Here is a 24,720-nt window from a genome sequence, read left to right as displayed (position 1 = left end):
AACACCCCTCCCCCAATTTTATTCTCTCTGTCCCTCCTAAACATACTATAACCTACCCATTCTATCATGGAATGAGGAATCTCTACTCAGAAAGTATCTGGTAGAGGCAATAACTGAGTGTATCTTAAAGGTTAGGAGATTAAATAAGGTAGATGTAAAATGTGTGACTAAAGAGATGAAGCATGCAATCTGGAAGAAAAAGGCATTGTGAAGTCAGCACAAAAAGATAAGTGGCGATAATCAGTTATATGATAAGCATAAGTACAGAGAGCAAGCAAGAAAGGTGACTCACTTAGTAAGGGTAGCAAAATTGCAGTATGAGCAGCAGTTTCATATAACACTAAAAGAAATCCTAGGGAGTTTTTTTGATATGTGGCCAGTAGAAGGAAGAATAACAATGGGAGAATATTGTTGGTGTAATAATGGAAGAATGATAAACACTTAGGAGGATATAGTAGCGATGTTTAATGAGCAGTTCATTAAAGCATTCCGTCCTTGTGATTGTAACATAATACAGAACTTGAGAGCAGTGGTAATGGGGAGGAACCAATAATTAAAAAAAGTCTTCAGGGACTGTTCCAGGGAGTAAGCTACAGTTTTAACTTAACTTTAACTATTCAAGTCTTAGATTGACCCATTCCAAAGGATTGGTAAGATAGCAAAATTGTTCCACTTCATAAAGGTTGTGATAAGACTAAGGTTTTGAATTATAGGCCAATCTGCTTATCTGCAGTTGTGGTCAAGGTGTTGGAGAAGCTAGCGAGGACAAGAATTCAGAACTGAGTTGACAGCAATAGAATTCTCTTTAATGGACATGGATTGGCTAAAGGATGATCATGTTTTTGCATTCTGCTTAGTTATTATAACAAAGCAATGAATACATTGCACAAGGGGGATGCATATACAGTATCATATTTAGATTTTCAAAGGCTTTCAATAGATTGCCACATGACAAACTAGTAGTTAATTGGAACATATGGGGTTGGATAGTAGATTAGTGCATTGGATTGGAGATTGGCTGTCTGATATATACAGGGTGTTCGGGATAAATTTGACAGTTTCGTAAGGAAAAAGAAAATCTTCTTTGTATCTATTAAATTTAATGAATTGACAAAAAAACATTACAGGCAGAGTTAATTACAATACTATCAACAAGATTTACTCAAAATAACCACCATTAGCATCGATCACAGCTTCAATTCTGCTTCGGAACCTCGAACAAGCTGATGCTACAGTCTCCCTGGGAAGGGCCGCAAAAACTGTTTTAATTTTATCCATTAACTGGGCTTTTGTATTACTGGAAGTGCGATTGGTGTCTTTTTCAACTGCGCCCCATACAAAATAATCCATGGGGTTAAGGTCTGGGGAGTTTGGAGGCCAAACATTTGGACTGGTGAAGTCGTAGAAATTTTCAGACAACCATTTTTGACTTTTCCCAGAGGTGTGGCAAGGGGCCGAATCCTGCTGCCATACATACGGCCTACCATTGGCTACCCTTGTTATCCAGGGCTTGACTACAGTTAGCAACTCCACGAACAAAGCCCGAATTCCAATGCCAGGGTTCTTCAACACCTGTTCCTGCAGATTTGCGAGGAATTCTGCTGTACGAACGCAATCAGATCGTCTGCTAGGGATCTTTCTTCTTGCTACATCCTCGTAGTCACCATTGCAAGTCTCTAGTTCATGCCTGATTGTTTTTAACTGTATTCAGGGAGCATTGGGCAGCAGTCGTAATATCCTTATTTTGATGGCGGGCACGAATCATCATGATACAAGTTATTCTCTTCCATGATTCAGGTGGGTTCCAGCTATCCATCCTTTCTGACATCTTGTATATGAATGAAGAAGGGTCCAAACTTTTAAATGAAGAGAAGTGTGTGTTAATACATGTAACTTACGGAAAAATATAATTAATTATAAATATGTCAAATTTATCCCGAACACCCTGTATATCAGCAGATTGTGTATTGGGGAGTGATATCACAGAAGAGGAAAATCACTAGTGGCATGCCTCAGGGGTCTGTTTTGGGGCTATTCTTGTTTAATATTTGTACGTAAATGACATTGGACAGGACTGACTTAAATGGTGATATACAGTTGTTTGCAGATGCTGCAAAGTTGGTGAGAGTTATTAGAAGTAGAGCAGATGTTGTAGCTTTGCAAGAGGACCTAAATAGACTGTCTGAATGCATGAGTTTGTGGGATGTCAGTTTAATGTTGCAAAGTTTAAGGTTTTAAAATTTGGGAAGCAAAGATGGGATGCAGAGTATAGGATTGGTAGGGATATTTTGGAGGAGATGTAGGATATGGGGATTGTGATGGATAGGGACTTGAAATTTCATGAACATTTTGCGAAAATTGTGAGGCCTACACAGAAGATTATGGGAATGATGCGGAGAATGCTGACACGTAGAAGTAAGGATGTTTTGATTCCATTGTACAAGGCTTTGATCAGGCCACATATGGATTATTGTGTACAGATTTGATTGCCAGGTTTTCAAAAGGATGATGAGATGTTGGAGAGAGCGTTTAAAGACGATTGACTAGGCTAGTTTCTGTTCTCTAGAATGTAGAATATGAAGACAGATTGAGAGAATGCAAATTATAGATCCTAGTGGATAGAAGGAAGAGTGGAGACATGATCGAGACATAGATATATAAGTTGGTAAGAGGTAATTACCAGATTAACATGGATGAGATTTTCCATAGAATATCTGGAGACAGGGAATTTTTTATTCGGTATAAAGTTATTCATCACGGATATGATATATGTGGAAACAAAAAGAAATATTTCCCATATAAGAAACTTTTTTTTAAAAAGTAAAGAAATATTTGCTAAAATAAAAGCCAAAAGGTTTCAATTCGGCGATGCAAAATTATATAAATTAAATGGATATTAAATCCAACATAATTTCACAGCCGAATAAAGAAATTATAAAAGTTTTGTATTTGAAAGTTGACCAGAGAGCTTGCAGGAATACACTCTCCGCCATAATACGAGTTGTCCTAGCCGAACCTAATAGCAAGCATACACACACACCGAAGTGTCCATATATTTGCCTACTATTGGTCCATTTTGATAAGGTTTCACTGGCCTGACAGCTGTTTCAAACTTGTTGGTGTTTGTCAGAGACACTGTTTAAGTAAAGGTCTCTCTAAAAATTAGGCGATCCCCCCCCGGACAACTACCTATGAGTGACCGAAAGGATCGTCCAACTCAGCATTGGTTCCACTCAGTGACAGACTCACCACTCAGCAGAACTGCTCATATTCAGGGATAAGGTTCAACCAACAAGTCCCCTCATGGGCCATGCCGGAAAACACTCTCCCCAGAGACTCAAAATGCTCTCTCAGGGTAAACCCCCGGAATCTAATCCCCCTCACCGGGAACCAGATTCAGAAGAAACCTAAGAGAGTAAAAACTCTCAGTATTAAGGAATTGACATTAATAGCTTTAGGGGTGAAGCAAGATGCTTTTCATATTCCCCGCTATCTGTTACGGCTACAGTGAGGGTTAATGTTTATGAACAGTTTGCTCCCCCTGAATGGGCATGGAGATTATGCATCACTACAGAAAGTTAAAATGGCTTTTGATCTTTTATGTTTGAATATATCCATTGCCTCGTAGGCTACAGCTTGCTGAACTAGATCGCTCGGGGTGTGTGGACGTTTTTAGGAAAACTTTGTTGCTAAAGATTGTAGGAAAGAGAAGAGATGAGGAATATTTGTATCTCGATGAAGTGTTGATTGTTTCTGATAAACCATAAGGCGGTTAAAATCATTCTCAGGCACTTGTTTTGTACATGTTGCAGTTTGAGAATGTTAGTATTGGAGGTACGGCATCAGGCTGGAGAAGCATAAGTGACTATGGGACAAATCGTCAGTTGGTATAAAAGCGATTTGATTCTGATGTTTAGCTTGCTGTTCCTGTTAATTAGGGAGTAGATCTGGGTGATGGCTTTAGATGCTTATGCACACATAGTCTTGATGTGTTGGTTAAAAGTTAATTTTTTGTCGAGCACAATACCAAGGTATTTTGTTTCTGTCTGCCAGGGAATTTTAGTATTGAATAGTAAGACATCACCTGCAGGAGATATCGATCTTTTCGTGAAGAGAATGGCTGAGCTTTTGTGGGGATTTACTTGTAGTCTCCATTTGGAGACCCATTTCTCTAACTTTAGAAGGTTAGAGACCTGTGGCTGGAGAGATCTGGCTAATAATGCTGTATCATCAGCATATTGGGCCACAATGGATGACATTGGGTTGTGCAGAATGTCTGACATGTATATAGAGAATAGCAATGGAGCCAGCAGGGATCCCTACGGCACTCTGGCCAAGATATGGTGCTGGGATGAGGTAGTACCATTGATCTTGACTTGCATGCTTCTATTCTGTAGATATGATCTAACTAGATGTACCATTTTCAGTGAGATACTGGCTGAGATAAGGTTATGTAGCAATCCGAAGTGCCATATTTTGTCAAATGCTTTGGATAGATCAAGAAAAACAGCTCCAGTGTATTGACGCCAGTTGTAGCTGGTGGTAATACATTCAACTATTATGAGGATTTGCTGGGTAGTATACTATAGTGTTGCCGAAAACCGAATTGCTCTTTAGGAAGAATGTTTAGTTCATTTACTGAAGCTTGAAGTCGTGAGAGGATGACCCTCTCTGCAAACTTATGCAAGTTGGAGATGAGGCTGATAGGACGATAATTGTGAGGCAGGTGCAGGTCCTTGTCTGGTATATGAATTGGGATTACATCAGAAACTCAAAGCGTCGTAGAGGTGTATTTTTCGTAAGGGAACTCTCGGTCGGTGCATAAAGTATTTACTAAAATAAAGAGCCAGAAGGCTTCAATTTCAGTGATGCAAAATTATATAAATTAAGTAGATATTAAATCAAACATAATTTCAGACCCGAATACAGAAACTATAAAAGTTTCAAACCAATGAGTTTGAAACAGCTGTCGGGTCAGTGAAACCTTATAAAAATGGACCAATAGTAGGCGAATATAGCAACCACGCACGCCGAAGCATGCGTGCTTGCTATTATGTTCAGCTAGGGCAACTTGTAGTATGGCAGCGAGTGTATTCCTGCAAGCTCTCTGGTCAACTTTCAAATACGAAACTTTTATAGTTTCTGTATTCGGCTCTGAAATTATGTTGGATTTAATATCCACTTAATTTATATAATTTTGCATTGCCAAATTAAAGCCTTTTGGCTCTTTATTTTATTAAATACTTTATGCACCGACCAAGAGTTAGCTTACAAAAAATACACCTCTCCGACACTTTGAGTATGACTGGTTGGGTGGATGAAACCCTGGGAGGGTAATGGATGGGAATGCTGTAGCCATTGAAGTGCTAACTGAGGCTCGGCTATTGCTGTTACCCTCCTGCGATGATCAGAGCTTTAATAGCCCAATAACACCTTACCCCTACACTGTCCTCTACAGATAATGAGGAAGATGAAAAGCATTCTTGCTTCGCCCCTTTAAGCCAGTCCTTATAAGTTTTATAAGTTTTTTCCTTAGTACTGAGAATATTGAATTCGGAGTTTTGCTTGGACTTTTGACCAGATCAGATGTGTTATTTTAGATTGAGCCTGATTAGATTTCATACAAGGTTTTTCGGGGATCTCACATTGCACTGGCACTGACACAGTTTGATTCCTACTATCTCTCTCTCTCTCTCTGCATGAAAAATGCACGAGACCTGATGACCGTGTAGGCCCCACCCAAAATGAGGATTAGTCATGGATTTATGATTTTTTAGGAAGGTAGGCTTTCATCTTGTGGTCAAGTGAATTCTCGACACTCCTTCCCTTTTAATTAGTTTATTTTAAACTTAAGTATTGATTTGCTGGTATACACATTTTTATGTCTACGGGACTTTGCTGGAAGATTGTAAGATCTTTGGGATTTTTGTCAGTATGCCCTCTAAAGTCTACAGGATTATCTACAGACACTGGAATATTCTCCAACAGTATATGATGAACAAAAATGGAAAACATAAAAGACATCAAGGATGCCATTCAAAATCTAAACAGAGATCTGACAGTTGATGTTCTTAAATTTACCTTAAAGAAATTTGAGGCAGAATATCCCAGCTTCCTGAATATCTACACTCTGGTCAACGACACGAAGAAGGTGATGTGGACACTGAAGGGTACTTCACACCTGTCCTACCACCAAAGACTCCCTGACAATATGATTGTTCTCAGGAGGAACATTCAAACAAAAGGCGAAGAACCTTTGAAGATCATATGGAAGAGGATGTAGCAAGACATGATACCAAAGACAGAAAAGAAAAGGTCCCTCCAGTTATCCTCTGAGAGAAAGAGAAGTGGACCTCAGTCTCCAGGTCCCTAGGATAACAAAACATCAACTTCTACAAGGCAATAAATACTACTGATGAGGGTGTAAAGATTCATCCTGCTACTTTCAGATTATCGTAAGATACCGAAAATGCTGGACAACTCCAAATTGCCCTTCCATACCTTCGCACTAGCAAGCGAGAAAAATCTTAAAGTGGTGCTTAGAGGGGTTGCTGAGGGCATCACAACTGATGAGATCACTGCTGACCTCATCAGTCAAGGACTGGCCCCAATCAAAGTCAGCAGGATGCTGAGATCTGACAAAAGGCCAATGCTGCTGGTATTGGTCGAAATCAGCAACACACAGAAAAGAATATATGAAGTGACAGATATTTGCAGGTTCAAAATTACAACCGAGCCTGTAAGGAAGAAGGCATAGTCAGGGCAATGCCATAGATGCCAAAAATTTGGGCAAGCCCAAAAGCTGTGCAGAGCTGTCTACAGATGTCTAAAATGTGGAGAGGGACACCAGACCAACACCTACACCTGCCTGTTGTGCTAACTGTAGAGGACCACATCCCACTAATTACAAGGGGCGCCTTTTTTGCCCAAAAAATTGTGGGTCAGGATGAGTGAACCCTGCTCCCCCATGTAATGATACCATAAGCAACCAAGCAGGTCGCCTTCCTGATCGAAATACTTCACATTCAGCAGCACAGGAAGGCATGCGACCTTCATCCATGACCAAAACATATGCAGAGGTGGCACGAACTCAGATTCCGTCATCTCAAGAGCAAACACGCTTCAAGTTAACATCAAGTTCTAACTGCTTCACTTGCCACAATGCAACATGAATTCAGCAAAGCAAGCAACTTACCATCTTCCAGAAAGAGATTTTATCTAGAAACCCAATCCAGATTGACAGATCTCTACAATGTACGTATAAAAAATTCAAACCAAACTCCCTCATGATTGTAGCATGGAATGCTAACATCCTGACAAATAAAATTCTTTAGCTACAAGAATTCGCAGATACAATCCGGACATAATCTTGTTCAGCGAATCACACCTCAGACCATCTAACAACCCAAGATTAAGAGAATATATATACTATATAGGACAGACAGACAGACTTAACTCTAGTGGTGGTGGCACAGCCATTTTTATTAAAAATTATTAAAGCCACAATGTTTTAACCAACCCTCAAACTTTAATCCTTGAAGTGACAGGTGGGGAGGTGCACACCAACAATGCAGGTAGACTTGAAATCTATGCAGCATACAATCCTCCCAGCATTCCACTATTGACATCAAATTTAGATTCCATCCTCAGCTCCACGGATTCCATAATTATAGCAGGAGACCTCAACTCCAAACACACAGCTTGGTTCAGTTCATCAATCAACTCCAAAGGCCATACTTTCCTTAACTACACGTCACTCCACTCATCAATAGTAGCTGGACCTACTGAGCCCATCCACTACAGCCATCAGGAAGTTCGGATGTACTAGACAGAGTCATCCTCAGGAACATCAGATATCAATATCAGCTGGAGACATTAGAAGAGCTTACTTCAGATCATAATTCCATCCAGCTCAAGCTAGGTACTCAGGATCAGCTCTCTCCTCAACACTCTTTTATAGCATGGGATAAGCTTTCTAAGGTTCTCCAACATCACATCGGCCAACCACCTGTCATTTGCAAAAAAGAATATATAGAAAAAAGACAAATTAACCCAGCAATAACATCAGTCATGCAAACTACTGTCTTCCATTCGTCCAGTCGGATTCCGGAAGAGATAATGGACCTGATTAAGGCTAAAAACAAAGCCAGAAAGCGATTCCACGACACGAGAGCACCACAGGACAAAACAACCATACATAACTTGAACAGACAGGGTTGAGAAGCTCTCCAGAAACAGGAATTCCGAATGGGAATCTAAACTTACGGAAATCAACCCAGAAGATAACTCCATATGGAAATTTCTAAAAACTATGTACCAAAAGACAACTCCTCCCCCCCCCATGAAGACTAAACATGAAATTGCACACTCAGATGAAGAAAACGTAGAAGCCTTAATTGACAATCTGGAAAATTGAAGCAGCCCATCTTACATAAACTTAAATATTAATCTCATTTATAAAGTTCATCGTCAAGTCAGAAAAGCCTTAAGACAGCCTAAGGATGATTTAGATCTCATCAACCCATTGCTCCAACAGAAATAATCAACATTATATCCCAATTGAAGAATAAAAAGGCTCCTGGTCCCGACAGTATCACCAATAGAATAATAAAATTACTCCCAAGGAAGGCCATAATTCTTCTACTTAATATAACCAATTCCATATTAAGACTCCAGTACTTTCCCACAGATTGGAAAATGGCTGACATCATCCCTCTGAAATAGCCTGGTAATAACCCACAACTCCCCCAAAGCTACAGGCCATCAGTATTCTTTCCTGCCTTGGCAAAGTAGCAGAAACAGTCATCCTAACAAGGCTACAACTAGCAATGAACAAACATAAAATAATTCCAAATGAGCAATTTGGTTTTCGCCAAGCTCACAGCACATTGCAACAAATTCACCAATTAACAGAACACATCATCCATGGTTTCAACTGGCACCTCCACAGGGGCGTGCCGACAATATGTGCAATGTGTGCGATGCACACAGACACCAAAAGATTTCAGGCGTGGAGGAAATGCTTAAAAAAAATATTATTCTTTAATTATAAAAAAAAAAATCACCTAATGCCTTTTTATTCCTGTATATATAGAGAGTAGGTGGGGCCATTTTTAGCCTAACTTTTGGAGACTGAGTGGGCAGTTCAATCTCCACTGGTACACAATCAGAGATAGCTGGCCCAAGGCTATCACTAATTAAGTGGCATGCAGTGAAGAGTGACGGAGCAACAAGTGCCGCCACCTCGTGGCCCCTAACATTCGTATTTTTAATGTCTGAAATAATATGGGTTCTATGGTCGATTTGCTTGAGTTTATGGGACGAAAAACCCGCTCGCTTGTGTATAAGATCGACTAACTCGGGAACCGATCGAAAAAAGGCTTAGAAAAATTTCCTCTAGTTGCCGACCAGACTGAAATTATGTTGGATTTAATATCTCTAGTGGTGGTAATTTATATAGTAAAGAAATATTTTTAAAACAAATTATAAGAAATGGTTGGCCGAGTGGATAGCGTATCTGCTCTCCAGCCAAAAGGCTGCGGGTTCGAATCCCACTGTTGGCATGGATGTTTATCTGTAGAAATACCAATGGCGTTGGTGTAGTTGCAGTCAGTTGGTGATTTAATGGTGGAGATGGAGTTGTAGAGCAGGTGCCCTCCCTCGATGAGTCCTTGGACTGCCAGGAGGTGCTAATAAGTAATAATTTTAAAAATAATTTGCCAGTTGGTTTGCTAATAGAATCAATGACGGGTCTGAGTGGAACATTGTTCTCGTGAAGCTTAGGTAAACCGGATATTCTAGGAGGCCTAGCATGGTATGTTGTGAGTTTTTTTTTTTGTTTCTACATCTAAGGAACTGGTTTCATCATGTAACTTGTTGAGTATCTTGAGCTGTCTTTTTGTAAGATCATAATCAAGTTTGGCATATGTATTTCGATCTCGGAGTAGTAAATTCATTTTTCGGTCATATGATATGGTATCTAGAACTACAGTGGTATTTTCCTTCTTCATCCTTGCATCAAATTCACGCTAGAAAAAGAAACGTCACATGGTATCTCCTCACTGGATTTGCACATCCAAAGAAAAGAAGATGGTTTCATCTCCAATTTCATCTATCGCACGCCGACATTTTCAGGTCGCTATAGTCACAATTCTGCTCATCATCCATCTCAAAAATTTGACATCATTAAATCATTAGTAACCAGAGCACACCAATTCTGCTCTTCTGAAGAATCTCTAAACAAAGAATTGTAAATAATCAAAAACACAGTCATACGAAATGGATACAATCTTAAAACAACTCAAAAAATCATCAGTCGCATCCTCACACATCCTAACCTTGACAAGAACAAGTCCGTAGGATTCCCATACCTTATGTCAAAGGCATCTCCGAACGTCTTTCAAAAATTATGAAGAAATACAAACTTGCTACTACCTACAAACCAATCAACCAGATCTATAACTTGTTACCTTCTCCTAAAGACAAACTCTCACCTCTGATGCTACCTGGCTTGTACGAGGTCCCATGCTCCTGTAAATTGTCTTACCATGGACAGACAGGTAGATCTGTTATTAAACGCATTTCTGAACATGAAGACCATGTCCGTCTTATCAAACTGCAGAAGTCTGGCCTCGCACAACATGGAGTTGAAAACCCAAGTCATAGGTTCCATTGGAAAAAGACCAAACTTCTACATAGATCTATATAAACATGAACGTTTATATAAAGAAAGTGCTGAATCCCTACTTCACAGACCAAATCTAAACCATAACGGCGTTCTTTCTATTCCTAAAGTATGGGAAATTGTCATACAAAATTGTGCGAAGTAATAATTTTTTATATATGTTATCTTATTTTAATGTAATCTATTTTTTTCCTCCAGATATATTCTAATTTAATTCTATAACACGCTACTGCACGCATGTTGGGATTTCATTGTAATCATGCGCCCTAACCATGTTATTCCTAGTATTGTTTAAATTAGCCATACTGACGATGTCCTTTAATACTTAGGATGAAATATTTACTTATTAAAACTTATTACTGTGGTTATTATGTGTGTTTATTTATCATGAATTTTCTACAGGTTTCATTGCACAATTAGAAGGAAAAGATTACATGATCAATCAACCAATCCTGCATCACTTCAGGAGTTATTGCAGACAGATACACTAAAACTATTCAGGGTGAAAAGTTTCTTCTATATGATTACTATACCGATGAAGAAAGTCATGAAAACATGGTTATTGTGTTTGGAACTAAAGAAAATCTACAGATTTTAATGAACAGTCAAGAGTGGTTTCTTGATGTGCCATAAAAGTCTGCCTCAGCATTTTTGTGCAAATGTTTACTGTTCTGGGAGTACTAAGGAGGCCTGGAGTAAATCCAGAAGATGGCGAGAGTGTACCATGTATTCCATTGATTTACGCCTTATTAGGAAATTCCCGATTTACGCATACGCATAGACCTACACTTTTTACCGTGTAGGCATCTGGAACCGAAATCCTATGGAATAGGTTTGTTACTCTTTATTCCTAGAGGTGGCCTATGTCTGTAGAAGCGTGTGTTCGTGGGGCCGATTTGCCTGGTTGCAGGAGGAAAAACCCCAGATAAACTGGGGAGGAAAACCTTGCGGTAATGCCCAAGACCTGCTAACTTGACTGTGACTGAGAAAGATCCTTAAGCTCCTCACGTCAGCGACAAGAATCGAACCTAAGACATTCCTTTCCCAGGCATATGGTTGCGAAGCGCATAACCACTCGACTAACCATGACATTAGCAAATAATAAACAAAATTGCTACACTAAGATTTTGCATAGCATTTTGTCTTCAGCCAATGATTTTGCAATGGATGTTACGCAGCTAACTCGAATAATGTGTGACTTCGAATTGGCCATCATAAATAGCGTAAGTGCTGTCTTTCCAAATTCAACAGTATCCTACTGTCTTTCCCACTTATCCCAATCTTTGTACAGAAGGATTCTGGTGGAGGGGTTACAAAAACTGTATAACAACCCTGCAGATCGTCGACTAAAGGACGAATCACATATGCTACTGGCTTAAGCGTTTGTTGGTGACGTTGCCGATGCCGTCAAGGAATTCAGAGAAGAGGTCTGTGATGATATCTTAACAATTTTTGATTACTTCTATTTGAATTATATATCTGGCCAAAGAGCACAGGAAAGAAAGCGTTCAACACCCCTCTTTATCCATGTACTCTGTGGAACCAATACGAGTCCACTATTCATAATCAACAACGGACGAACAACCTGCGCGAAGGGTTTCATAACCGCTTCCAGCAAGTAGTTGGAAAGCACCACTCCAGTTTGTATTCAGCTATAACAGAGTTACAGGAAGAACAAGCTGACTCTGAAACAATGATACATGAGTTCAGAATGGATAGAATAGTAAAGGCAGCACCAAAAAAGGAAGTGGGCGGTTGTTCAGAAAAGGATTAAAACCATTGTCCTATCATATCAAAGGTACAAAGAAGAGGGCCGAAGACTTGACTATCTCTGGTACATTGGATACAATTTCACTTTTTAGTGAGTCAATAAATTCATGTATCCTAAGTCTAAGTTTATTTTATTAAAAAGCTTATCCATGTTAGCATGACTTTTATTAATATTTTAGATTCTGTTATTTGGGATCGAACATTTGGAAAAATATACATTCGGAAAAATAGTCGGGATTCGGACTATTTACATATAAGTATATATATTACAGAGAAAGAAAGATTTCCTTTCGGATATACAATAGAAAATACAATAAATGAATCAGCATTGCAGTTCAGTTTGACTCTTAGTTATCTTTCAGTTGAAGTGTTTTGTCATCGGCAATCCAAAACAGGGTACCAATTGGATTCCACTCCTCTATGAATTTCATGACAGTTCTTGTTTCTTTGTAGTAATCAAGTTCCAATGAAAGCCAGTTTTGTAGTTTCCGACGTAGGCTATGTATGAGTGTTTGTGCAAATTTGGTGATCGATGGGTGGTGGTTGTTTCTTGTGTGCTTTAGGTAGAAGCTGTAGATGACAGCCTTAGCACAAATGAAGAGGAAATTGCATATTCTATGTCTGCTTTCTTCTTTATGGACTAAATTCCAGTAGTCTTGTTGGCTGTGTGCGTAGTTGCAGAGGCAGTATTCATGGAACAGGTGATCATCGCTTTGTTTGTGGGACAGGTTAGATATGTGTGTTCCAAGGAACCTGAAACTTTGCAGAATAGACACAAATCCGTTTCTCTTAAGTTGAAATTTGTGCAGCTTAGGAGTTGGCAAGATGTTTTGCCTTAGCCTCCACTGTATGACGGAATATGGTTTGGCACACATCGATTTATATGGAAGATCCCACTGAAAACTGGGTGGCATGTGCAGCCTTGTAGATGAGATGGTTAAGGATGAAAATACAAAGGACAAAGTAGAGGCACTGACATGAGGAAGTGGTATATTTTCTTGTAGTTGGAGGGAAGAATTGAAAGTCAGGCTTCAGATGATACAAGATGAAAGATCGGTGCCGCGCAGTTTCTAGAAGGAATACGAATTCCCTGCAGTGCAACGATATCTGGATAGGCTTTTATAATAGCAGCTTGCATCTGTTGATATTGCTTTTCATTGGTAGATATGTGAATGTTTTCCACTTTAGGGTATGGATCAGGTCCCCTATGATTCTGATTCCTGCCCAGTTCCATGTAGGGAAAAGAAAGGGCTGGCCAGTCGAGACATTATGTTTCTGTTCGAAAATAGTGGTTCTGTAAGTACAACTGACTCTGTTGATCCTGTCAGTGTGTATGTGATGAAGTTCTGTATTTTACCGCCGCTGTAGAGCATCTATGTAAAGATGAGGTAGTTTAGGAGGTGATGGTGCAGAACTGGCCATTCGGAGGATTGTGGAAAGTGTAAGTCCTCTGGTGGATGATTTCATGATGTAATCGAAGGTGGTTACATAAGTATGATTGGACTGAAGTGTCTTTAGGAGGAAGATTATCCTGAAGGACCTAATCTTGTTTTCAAGGGAAATCAGGCCTTGACCTCACTTACTAAGCGGTTTGCAAAGTTCAGAGTATGTTGTCCAGTTAGTATTTGTTCCAGAGGAAACGTTTGATTGCCTTTTGAATGTGATGGAGAAAGTCTTCGGGGGGGTGAGTACTTTGAAGGTATGCCATAATACACTCGCAGCCATCTGGTTAATCATTAGTACTCTTCCTCTAAATGAAGACATGGAACAAATTCTGTTCCATTTTCCTAGCACCTGTACATTCGATCGGAGAATCATTTCTAGCCTTCCATCTGCCTCACCACAAGCCAGTGGTTTTTGCAGAGTTTAATTTAGCTCCTGAGGCTTGTGCATATAGTCTGTGTGCTTCCTCATTTACAGTGACGTCATCGGCATATGCTGATAGGGTTATTTTTTGATGTGGCTCTATTATGCTGGTTCGTTTGGAGGTGATGGTGTCGTGTACTCTTTTTTTAAGAAGGGTTCTATGGCCAGTGTGTGTAATTGTCCAGAGACATCCTTGTTTGATCCCTCGAGAGTATGATAAAGTGCGAATGAGCCTGTTGTTGATTTTTAAACAGAAGAGTGCATCTCTGTATAGCATTTGCACTCTTTCAATGATGGGGGGGGGAACCATAGCCGAATGCCTTTAGGACTTCATAATGGTACTCGTGCTCTGTTCTGTCGAAAGCCTTCTTCTGATCAAGGCTGATGAGTGCTAAGTTTTCGTGTTGGCTGTTTGCGATGTGGATGAGATCTTTTATTAAATGGAGGTTATCATGTACTGATCATCCTGGAACAGAAAAGTTTGATGTTGGCCAATAACTTCAGGCAGTGTCGGCTTTATTCGGTTTGCTATAAATTTGGAAATGATTTTGCAATTGGTATTAATGAGGGAGATTGGACGCCAGTTTCGGATATCCGTGTGGTCTCCCTTGTGTGGTATCAATCGTGCTACTGATGTCGTGACGTATTGTGAGAGTCCATTGATGTAGGCTTCTTACAGTGTTTTGAGGAGAAATGGTCAGAGTTGATTCCAGAAGACTTGGAAAAACTCTGACGTGAGACCGTCAAGGCCAGGAGATTCATTCAAAGATGTGCATGCGGTTTTCAGTTCATCTAGCGTGATTTTGTTTTCTAAGTGGTTCCGATCTGTTGCAGAGATTTTTTTTGTTTCTTTCAGTATTTTGTGAATGGCATGAAGGAGTGTTCCTGTAGAGCTGTATGCATTCTTGTAGTATTGTAGGATTTCAGAAGTGATTTTACTTGGATCTTCTGCGATGCTGTCATCTTGAAGCCTGATAGCAGAGATGGAGTTTGCTGCCTGGCTTTTTTTTTTCAAAGAGAAAAAAATATTTTGTGGGGGCATCTGAAAGATTTATTTGTGTATGCTGTGATCTAAGTAGGGCACCTTTTGCAGATAATTCTGCCTGTCTTTGCATGGCTTGGAAGGCAGAATGATATTTATTGCTTTCTTTTGGGAGATACTTGAACTGTTCTTCAAATTGTCAGATTTTAATGTTCCTCTGTTGATTTTTCTGGTGACTGTATATCTACGTAAAGGATTTTATTTGTGATTTTAGGTGGGACCACCATGTTTTCATTGGTTCTGTGTCCCCTTTCAAGTAAGTGAGGTTAGTTATTAAAGCCTGAGTGTTTATTATGTAATCTGGATCTTTCAGGAGGGTATTGTTGAAGATCCAATAGGTACTTCCTGATTTGGATACTTCCAAAGATAATGAAAGTTGTAGCTTGATGAAGCAATGATCTGAGATGTAGGAAGGAATGTGTGAGATGTTTCTAACTAGAGGAAAAGTGTGTTTGGAAATATAGTATCTGTCCAGTCACGCTTGGTAGAGTGGCCCATTAGTTGCTGTGATTGCTGACCTCCATGTGTAGGACTTCTTATCTGAATGTTGATGCCAAAACACATCATTGAGTTCATTATCGTTTACCAGTATTTGAAGTTTGTTTATTAATTAACTACGATGTTCAGCACATTGAAGTCTGTCTTTTTCTTGGTCAAGAGTGTAATTAAATCTCTCCTGCTATTTTGATATGTTCTTGGTCAATACTGGAAAGATGGTTTTGAATGAAATCCAAGATTTGTGATGCCAGAGCATCCTACTGTGGTATGTAGATATTGAACAAATGCATTGTAGTATGGTTGGGTGTTTTTATATGATCATATGTAAAAGAATAGTCCTTGACCAGGTACAGAAATATCATATAGATCTAATACTTCTGCAAGAAACAAATATCAACTCCTCATCCAATTTATCCCGAAGATGGACAGAGTGACTTTATGACCTACATCACTCTGCAACCCAACAACATCATGAAGCAGGAGTTAGCTTAGGTGTACATCATCGATCTCCCTACAAACTGAAAGTGATTGCTGATATTCCAGGATACAACCACCACAACCAACCAAGAGGTTGTATCCTGGTATATCAGCAATCACTTTCAGTTTGTAGGGCGATCGATGATGTACACCTAAGCTAACTCCTGCTTCATGATGTTGTTGGGTTGCAGAGTGATGTAGGTCATAAAGTCACTCTGTCCATCTTCTGGATAAATTGGATGAGAAGTTGATATTTGTTTCTTGCAGAAGTATTAGGTCTATATGATATTTTTGTACCTGGTCAAGGACTATTCTGTTGCATAAAGCAGAGGCACATCCTCTTGCATTGAGAGAAAAAAGGCTAAACGACATTATTATTTATGAAAGTTTGATTGTCAGATAATCTAATATTGGTCGTGGTATTGTGTTTGTAGCCCATTAATTAGGTAATAGATTCGCTTACTCCTGTTAACCTCTGCTCTGCTCTTTTTACATTTCAGTTTTGCGTGCAGGTCCTGAAGTTGAGATATTAGTTCCAGGATTTTTGTGGTGTATTTCAGGGCTATAGTTAATTTGTGAGGGGAGCCTTTCACTTTCTGTATGAAGGATGACAGCTTCTCATGGTTAGGGGAGACCCTCAGTGTGGGGAAGTTTCCCCCTCAGCTTCTTCCTCTTCTAAGTCGTCATGTAGACGTACAGTTTCCTCATCATCTGACAATTCTGTTTCTTCTTGGCTAGCTGCAGGTGATGAAAGGCCATTTTGAGTAGTTTCTTCTATTGGATGAGGTTTGAAGTAGTGGGAGGCTGGGATAGTGATTCTGGTTGTTGTGTCTGGGGATTGCTTTTAATTAGTTCATTCTGGTTATCTCTATTGGGAGGATCCGTGTTTTTGTGCTGTTTGTTAAGTGTTGCGTGCTATGGGATTTTATTATCAGAGCTTTGGATCTCATTACTCAACAGAACCTTGTCTTTTCCAGTTCGAGATTTTCTTGGCTCTGCAATTTGTGATGGGGAAAGAATTTTTGGTTTACTTTTTGCTATGCTTTTTTCTTCATGTATGATGTTGTTCTGTTCAACCGGTTTGCTCTTCTGGGCTGGGATGTTTGTTGATGAATCGTTGGTAATATAGGGATATTGTTTCCTAATGTGACCCTCTTCATGACAGAAGCACTGTGTCGAGAAAGATAAGTAGAAAGTGTAGATGATTCCATTTATGTCCTGTTGATTAATTTTGGCAGGTTGTGTAGTGCGTTGTTGGTTGGAAAGTGGATTAATGCCTCTTTTCAGAAACTTTTGCCATGGGCAAATTCGGGCTTCTTCGTGGCTGCTGACAATGTGCATATTTTTCCTGTGACAGAACCATATCTTGATAATATAGACCTAATGAGGAATTTCAGGGGGAACGTTTCATACTGTTACTTTTGTCGGAGCCAGTGCTATTGGGGCTGCTTTGTAGTGATAATCACCAATATCGATGCTTCTTTGCAGTACTGTTTGTGCCCATGAGATGTGGCTGAAATACACCTGCACAGTACCACCTATGCAGGAAGCATCAGTGATATTTTTTGTGGGTACAATTTTGGCGATCGCCATCAGATACTCTTCTAGTGGGATGTTTTCCTTGTAACAAAAATAATATTTCTATTTTCTCAGGAAATGACATTGGTAACAGTGGTAGTTATTTTTGCATTAATTGGTTTACTGCTGACTGATGTGACATTCGTATGTGAAATCAGTGTTTTGGGGGACAATGGGATATTTCCGTCTGATGCAACATTAGCATAAGATTTGGAATTACTGACCTGTTTTCCATGTCCATAGCTCCCATAAACTTTGCTCTTGCTTCCGGGTCCAAAGTTGTAGGGGGATCTTTGCTTTATTGAGTCAGTGGTAGTACAGGAATGTGCAGTTGCCGTGGTAGGTAATCCTTCGCCGGCGATACCCGCAGATGAGGAGTCCAGCTAGTGCAGGTGGCGAAGAAGGAATTATAGCATCAAAATTGAAGATATATAGGAACTCATACAGCAGGAGAAGAAAACTGTCATAAATCATTTATCAATATACTTACGCATACACGACTAGTATGAGTGGATAGCTCTCAGGTTGAAGACTATATCTATATAAAAAACTAAGTCATTCCTTGTGGACAAATGTATAAAAGGTGGAAGAAGGCAGGAGCAGTATGAACGCATGTGCAACACCTTGGACACCTAGATAGAAAGGAAGTTGAAATTTAGAGGGCTTATTCCTGCTAGTATAGCTGATCAAACAAGATAAAACCTCTAACATATTGTTAACATTCGTAGTGTTTTATTCATTTTGTGTAGTTATAAAATGGATACATCTCCAAGAAATTTGGTCCCTCACCAAAGCAATCCACGACCGATTGCTTTGGTGAGGGACCAAAAGGCTCAGCTGCCATTTGGACAGGCTGCTAATTTCCTGCTTTTTGTTCTTTCAAACTCTGTTTTGGAAGCATTGATTTTTTTTTTTTTTTGCATTTATTTCGGGCTTGGGTATAAACTCTAAATGAGAATGGGGTTCTTGATTCTGAACCAGTAATGGTATGTTTTTTATTATTATTATTATTATTATGTGACACCTCCAGGGAGTCCAAAGACTCATCGAGGGAGACTGTGCCAACAGCATTGAACGATTGATCCCTTCCAACTACTAACCGTGCTTAAACTTGCTTAACTTTTTGCGAGCCATTAGTAGCAGATGCTCTACCAATCAACCAATCTTTGCTGGTTGGATGATGTTAAAATAGACTTAAAGTTGATTATCTGTTATTTGAAACTTGTGGAACTCTAGAATACTGTCTGAAGGTTAAATTATGAGACTGTTTGTTATAAATGTAATCAGACATCATTCTATGCTTCATTTTGTTTTCTTTCATTTTCAGATGTATTCCTAGGAAGCAAGTATGCTTAAGTATAAAGCACAGAAGCTGCAAACAGTATGACTGTGGTATGCAATGTTAATGTATTTGGAATACTATTAAATATTTCCTCTTGATATAATATTAACCAGTACACTTTACTGTTAGTCCTTAGATATTTTGAAAGTTAGATTTTAAATTCTGCATTAGAAGATTTTACATTAGAATGCACAAAGATAGGATATAGTGAGTAAATAATGATGAAAGAAGCTAAGGAGCATGTCATGTGCATTGTAAAAGGACTGGAGGAAACATGATTATAAGAGAGTGATTAGGCAGGGCAGAGTGAGACTGTGGATGAGTGAAAGTATAAGGAAACAAAAGTGGTTAGAGTGGGAAAAGAGACAGAACGAGAGAGAGAGTATAGCACACAGACTGCAGAAGGTATGTATAGGTGAGATGACTCCAGAGCAGGATCAGCAGTATCCTGGGAAGGAAAGCTTAGCAAAGTTATGTATTAACATAGCTCTGGTGAGGTAGTAATAAAACTATGCTATATTCAGTACTGTTATCAGAAATAAAGTTAGAGTTGGTAACATTAATTGAGATGATTTCTCCAATAATGGCATATGCACAACTTGGTTAACTGAAGATGATTATCCATACAGTAATATAAATGGAGAGAAAGATCTTCTGGGGGATGATGACAAAATAAGTGCAGAATATAGAGTGGAATTATTTAATGAGGACTTTGTAAGTGCATTTCATATGAGTGTGAATGATACTGTGCAATGCCCGAAAACAGATAAATGCTACAGGGCTTAGAAATGAATTAACCAGAGATGTACAAAGTAGAACTGTGTGGGTTGGATGACATATCATTGCATATTCTTAGAAAATATACAAAAATATTGACCCTTGATCTGGTTGTGTAACTACTCACACAACTGAAATAGAGTAAATATGCCAACCACTTTAAATTTTTCAAGATAAACACATCATTTTTCTGTTGCTTTATCATGCCATTACCCTATTCAGCTTTTAATATCTTAATGGTAGTGCAGTAACTGATTAACTTAAATGGGAAAGTGACTTTGAAACTGCTTCAACTGTTTTATTTGGAATTACTAGTATCTGAATGCTTCAACATGTTTTTCACTAATTTAACTTTTTATTATTATTATTATTATCATCATCCAGGCCTCCATGGAGTCAAAAGACTCATCGTGGGAGGTCGTTTTTAGGAAACACAAAATTTATCATACCACTCCTTGAACCCATTGACCGTTCCTGCTCCAACCACTCCCTCAGACAATGCATTCCAAGGTTCAGCCACCCTCCATGCAAAAAAAACACTCCTCACCCTCTTGCACACAGCCTCCTTTCGCAACTTCTAGGGATGGCCCCTTGTCATCGCTCCTTCCCACTGTTCCACCAACTGAAAGAACTCTCCAATGTCTACCCTGTAACTGCCTTTCAACAGTTTAAAAGTCTCAATTATATCACCTCTCCTTCCTCTATTCACCACACTCTGCAGTCCACATTCCCTCAGTCGATCCTCATAACTCATATTGTACAGTCCTGAAACCATCTTTATTATCTGCCTCTGTACCCTTTCCACAGTCAATTTATCCCCCTTCAAATCCTGGGGACCAAATCTGAGAACAATAGTCTAAGTGTGGTCTGATCAGGGTCTTATACAATGGAATGATAACTCTTTTATCTCTGCAGGTTAGCATCCTTCTCAGTATTGTAGCAATCTTCTGAGTTACCCTCACCATCTTTGCAGTATGCTCCCTGAATTTCAGTTTTCTATCAATCATCACCCTCAGAACTCTTGTCTCCCCTACCTCCTCCAGTACAGCTCCTACAATCGAGTATGCATCTTCCAATTGATGGATCCCAAACCTCAAGACCTTACATTTTGCTGCATTAAACCAAGATCCCCATTCATTTGCCCATCTGTCTAGTTTATTCAAATCCTCTTGCAGGGCTGCCACATCTGCACTATTACTGATAATCCTTCCCAGCTTCACATCATCCACAAATAACTGAATGTCCCCTTGCAATCCATTGACAATATCATTGATATAAAGATTGAACAATACAGGTCCCAGTACTGAGCCCTGTGGAACCCCACTTGTGACCTTCTGCTTCCTTGATATTGCCCCACCATGCACAACTCTCTGATACCTATCAGTCAGTCAATCCTGAATCCATTTGACTAACCTGACATTTAAACCCATGTGCTGCAACTTAAATATCAGCTTATCATGTGGCACCCTGTCAAACGCCTTTGCAGAATCCAAAAAAATGGCAGTATATGCCTTTCCCTCATCAACTGCTATTGTCACTTTATTATAAAAGGCAATCATATTACTAAAGCAAGAACACCCCTTAACAAATCCATGTTGATTCTCACAGATAACATTACCCTCATCTGCCCAGTGCTGTATATTGTCTCACACTAATTTCTCCAAGACCTTAACAACTACTGATGACACACAAACAGGCCTATAATTAGACACTTCCAGTCTGCTACCGCCCTTATGCAGCGGCACTATCTTACCTTCCTTCCATTCCTTGGGTACCTTTCCCGCAGTCAGACTTTTATTGAAAAGCCAGGTCAACGGAGCTGTCAGTTCTTTAGCACATTCTCTCAAAACCCATGGTGAAATACCATCCAGTCCAACTGCTTTACTGGTATCCAGAGTACTCGGTATTTGGAACACACTCTCCTCTTGCACATCTATTATTTATTTTGTTTGTTCATGAGAGATGTAATAATAGATTTCACTTTGGAAACAAACAAACCAAAAAGTGCTATCAAATTATTATTAGTGGAAATAGTCTTTCATTTTTCAATGTGAATGATACTGTGAACAATGTAAACAATGAAACAAGGCATTTCATCAAATCTTTTATTTTATTGGAAAGAAGGAGAAATTATGTTCATACACTTTTTTAAAAGTCTGCTTTAACATAATTATCTGTTAAAATTTTTTGTCAGGCAATGATGTTACCAAATAACATTTATTGAAATAAATGTTATTATTATTATTATAATCTTAAGATCTCATAGGGTCACAGATTCATCTAGGAGTTTGCCATATATACAGATCATGACACTGTGCCTTAAATACATTCAAATTCTCTGCAGACACCATGCTCTCAGGTAATGCATTACAATCATTTTCAACTCTCCATGGAAAAAACTGCTTCTCACTGCCCTGCCCACACCCTCTTTATACAGCATACAGGGATGGCCTCTTGTTCTCCCCTAATCTCCCACCAGTTTCTGTAAAACCTCTCCAACAATGATCCTATAACAACCACTTATTAACTTGTGTGTCTCTATCATATAACCCCTCTTCCTCCTATCTGCCAGACTCTGCAAATTACATCATCTCAATCTTTTTTCATATTCAACATTCCAAAGATCAGAAACTGATTTGGTCAATCACTTCTGGATCCTCTCTAACATCTCTTCATCCTTTTGAATACCAGATGAACAAAAATCTGTGCATAGTAGCCCATACGTGACCTAATCAGAGCCTATACAATGAAACCAGAATCTCATTACATATACAAGTCAGTGACCTCTGCATCATTCCCAGAATTCATGGTATTGTCTTCCCAATTTTGGTAATATGCCCTCTAAGATCCTTATCCATCATCACCTCAATATCTCTTATTTCCTCTACCTGCAACAGTATATCCCCACCAAGAGTAAATTCTACATCCCATCTTTGTTTTCCAAATTTTAAAACCTCACATTTTGTAACATTCAACTGGAATCCCCACTCCCTTGACTATTCATTCAGTCTATTCAAATCTTCTTGTAAGATCAGAACATCTGCTCTACTCCTCATAGTTCATCCCAACTTTGCATCATTTGCAAACAACTGTATATCCACATTCAAAAGTTCCTCAATATCATTAATGTACAGGTTAAACAGTAGTACCCTAAAACAGACCCCTGAGGCACAAAACTTGCTGATGCCTATCAGATAGCCAATCTCTGATCCAATACACTAGTCTAATATCCAATCCCATTCACTCTAGTTTACTATCAACTTATCATGTTGCACTCTCTATAAATCTGCTACTGTGTATCCATCTCCTATGTCAATTGCTGCTGTAGTTTATTGTAATAAGCAAGTAGATTACTAAAACATGACCTCCCTTTAACAAATCCATGCTGTCCATCAAAGATAATACCATTGTTGTCAACCCAATTCTGGATCCTGATTCTCACTAGCCTTTCTAGCACTTTAACCACAACACCTGACACACAGATTGACCTATAATTTCATGCTTGAATTCTGTCTCCATCTTTATGAAGTGGTACAATCTTGCCTTCCTTCCTTCCACTCCTTTGGAACTTGACTTAATGTAAGACTCACTTGACATCAACCATGTCAAGGCAGATGCCAACTCCCTGGCACATTCCTTCAAAATGAGCAGTGATATACAAGTCCCACAATCTTATTAATATCAAGTTTTCTTAATTCCCCATATACTTCTTCCTCACTCACAGTCACTCTCTCCTTCTCATCATCCGCTGCTCTCAAACTCTCCATGATGTCACATTCACAAGGATGAAAGACCTTTATGAACTGCTCATAAAATATCTCAACTATGTCCTCTGCAGCAGTTGTCCTTATACCATTTTCTCCAATTAATGCAATCCTGCAATAATCATTCTATTTTTTTTTTGCTGGCTACATATTTTAAGAACCCCCTAGGATTTTTATTTTTTTCTTGTTTTGGATTTATTAGCTAACTACTGCTTATACTGTATTCTTCCTGCCTTTATACCCTCCTTACCTGTTCTTTGTATTCCTTGTGGAATTGATTATTACCACTCCTCTTATGTTGCCTCCATAATGCCTTTTTTCTCTGTATTGCATGCTTAATCTCTTCACTCATCCATTTTACACCTACCTTATTTAACCTTTGGATATTTGAAATACATTTAGACTTTGCTTCAGATTTTGCTAGATACTGCCTCAAAATTACATCCACTGTTCTCCCCTTGCATCTCTACTTTGCATGGGCACAGCTCTCTTTCTATCATCAATAGCACTCCACCTCCCTTTTTACCTTTTCTATTTTCCATCTCTATTCCTGTCAATATTCCATCCTCATTCAACTGTTTCACTTATTAAAACAATTTTTGGGTGAACAAAATCAATCGGTGCAACCATTTCATTTCCCTTGTTTTGATAAGTCTACTATTCATATATAAACATAACAGCTCATTCCTGGTCAGTGGCGCACTCAGGATTTAATCTTGGAGGGGGGGTTGAGTAGACGATTTGCGAATACACACTATGCATCACATATGACCTATGACTGAGCATCTGCAGTGATCACTAATTCATAAGTAGTATAGAAATAGAAGACATGACACAACATAAATAAAAAAAAATGAATTTTAATTAGGAAAAGATTTTTGGAAAATTTTTTAGTGTTTTTTCCTTTTCTTTGGGGGATGCC

General features: G+C 39.0%; 1 protein-coding gene across 2 annotated transcripts in view; it reads left to right on the top strand.

Moving 5' to 3' along the window:
- The window catches only part of LOC150099965 (reversion-inducing cysteine-rich protein with Kazal motifs-like), a 364,445-nt gene that overhangs the window by 269,050 nt on the left and 70,675 nt on the right, over window positions 1-24,720 (top strand). For both annotated transcript variants that reach the window (XM_090402524.1, XM_090402523.1), the window contains exon 18: window positions 19,243-19,307. In XM_090402524.1, coding sequence (XP_090258650.1) covers window positions 19,243-19,307 — 65 coding nt within the window. The remainder of the gene's footprint in view (window positions 1-19,242; window positions 19,308-24,720) is intronic.

This window comes from Typopeltis vanoorti, chromosome 13, assembly GCF_054136105.1.
Source record: "Typopeltis vanoorti isolate ZY-2024b chromosome 13, IOZ_Tvanoo_1.0, whole genome shotgun sequence".
NCBI lineage: Eukaryota > Metazoa > Arthropoda > Arachnida > Uropygi > Thelyphonidae > Typopeltis > Typopeltis vanoorti.
Note: the sequence above shows the minus strand (reverse complement) of the source record. Positions and strands in the feature narration are given on the sequence as shown.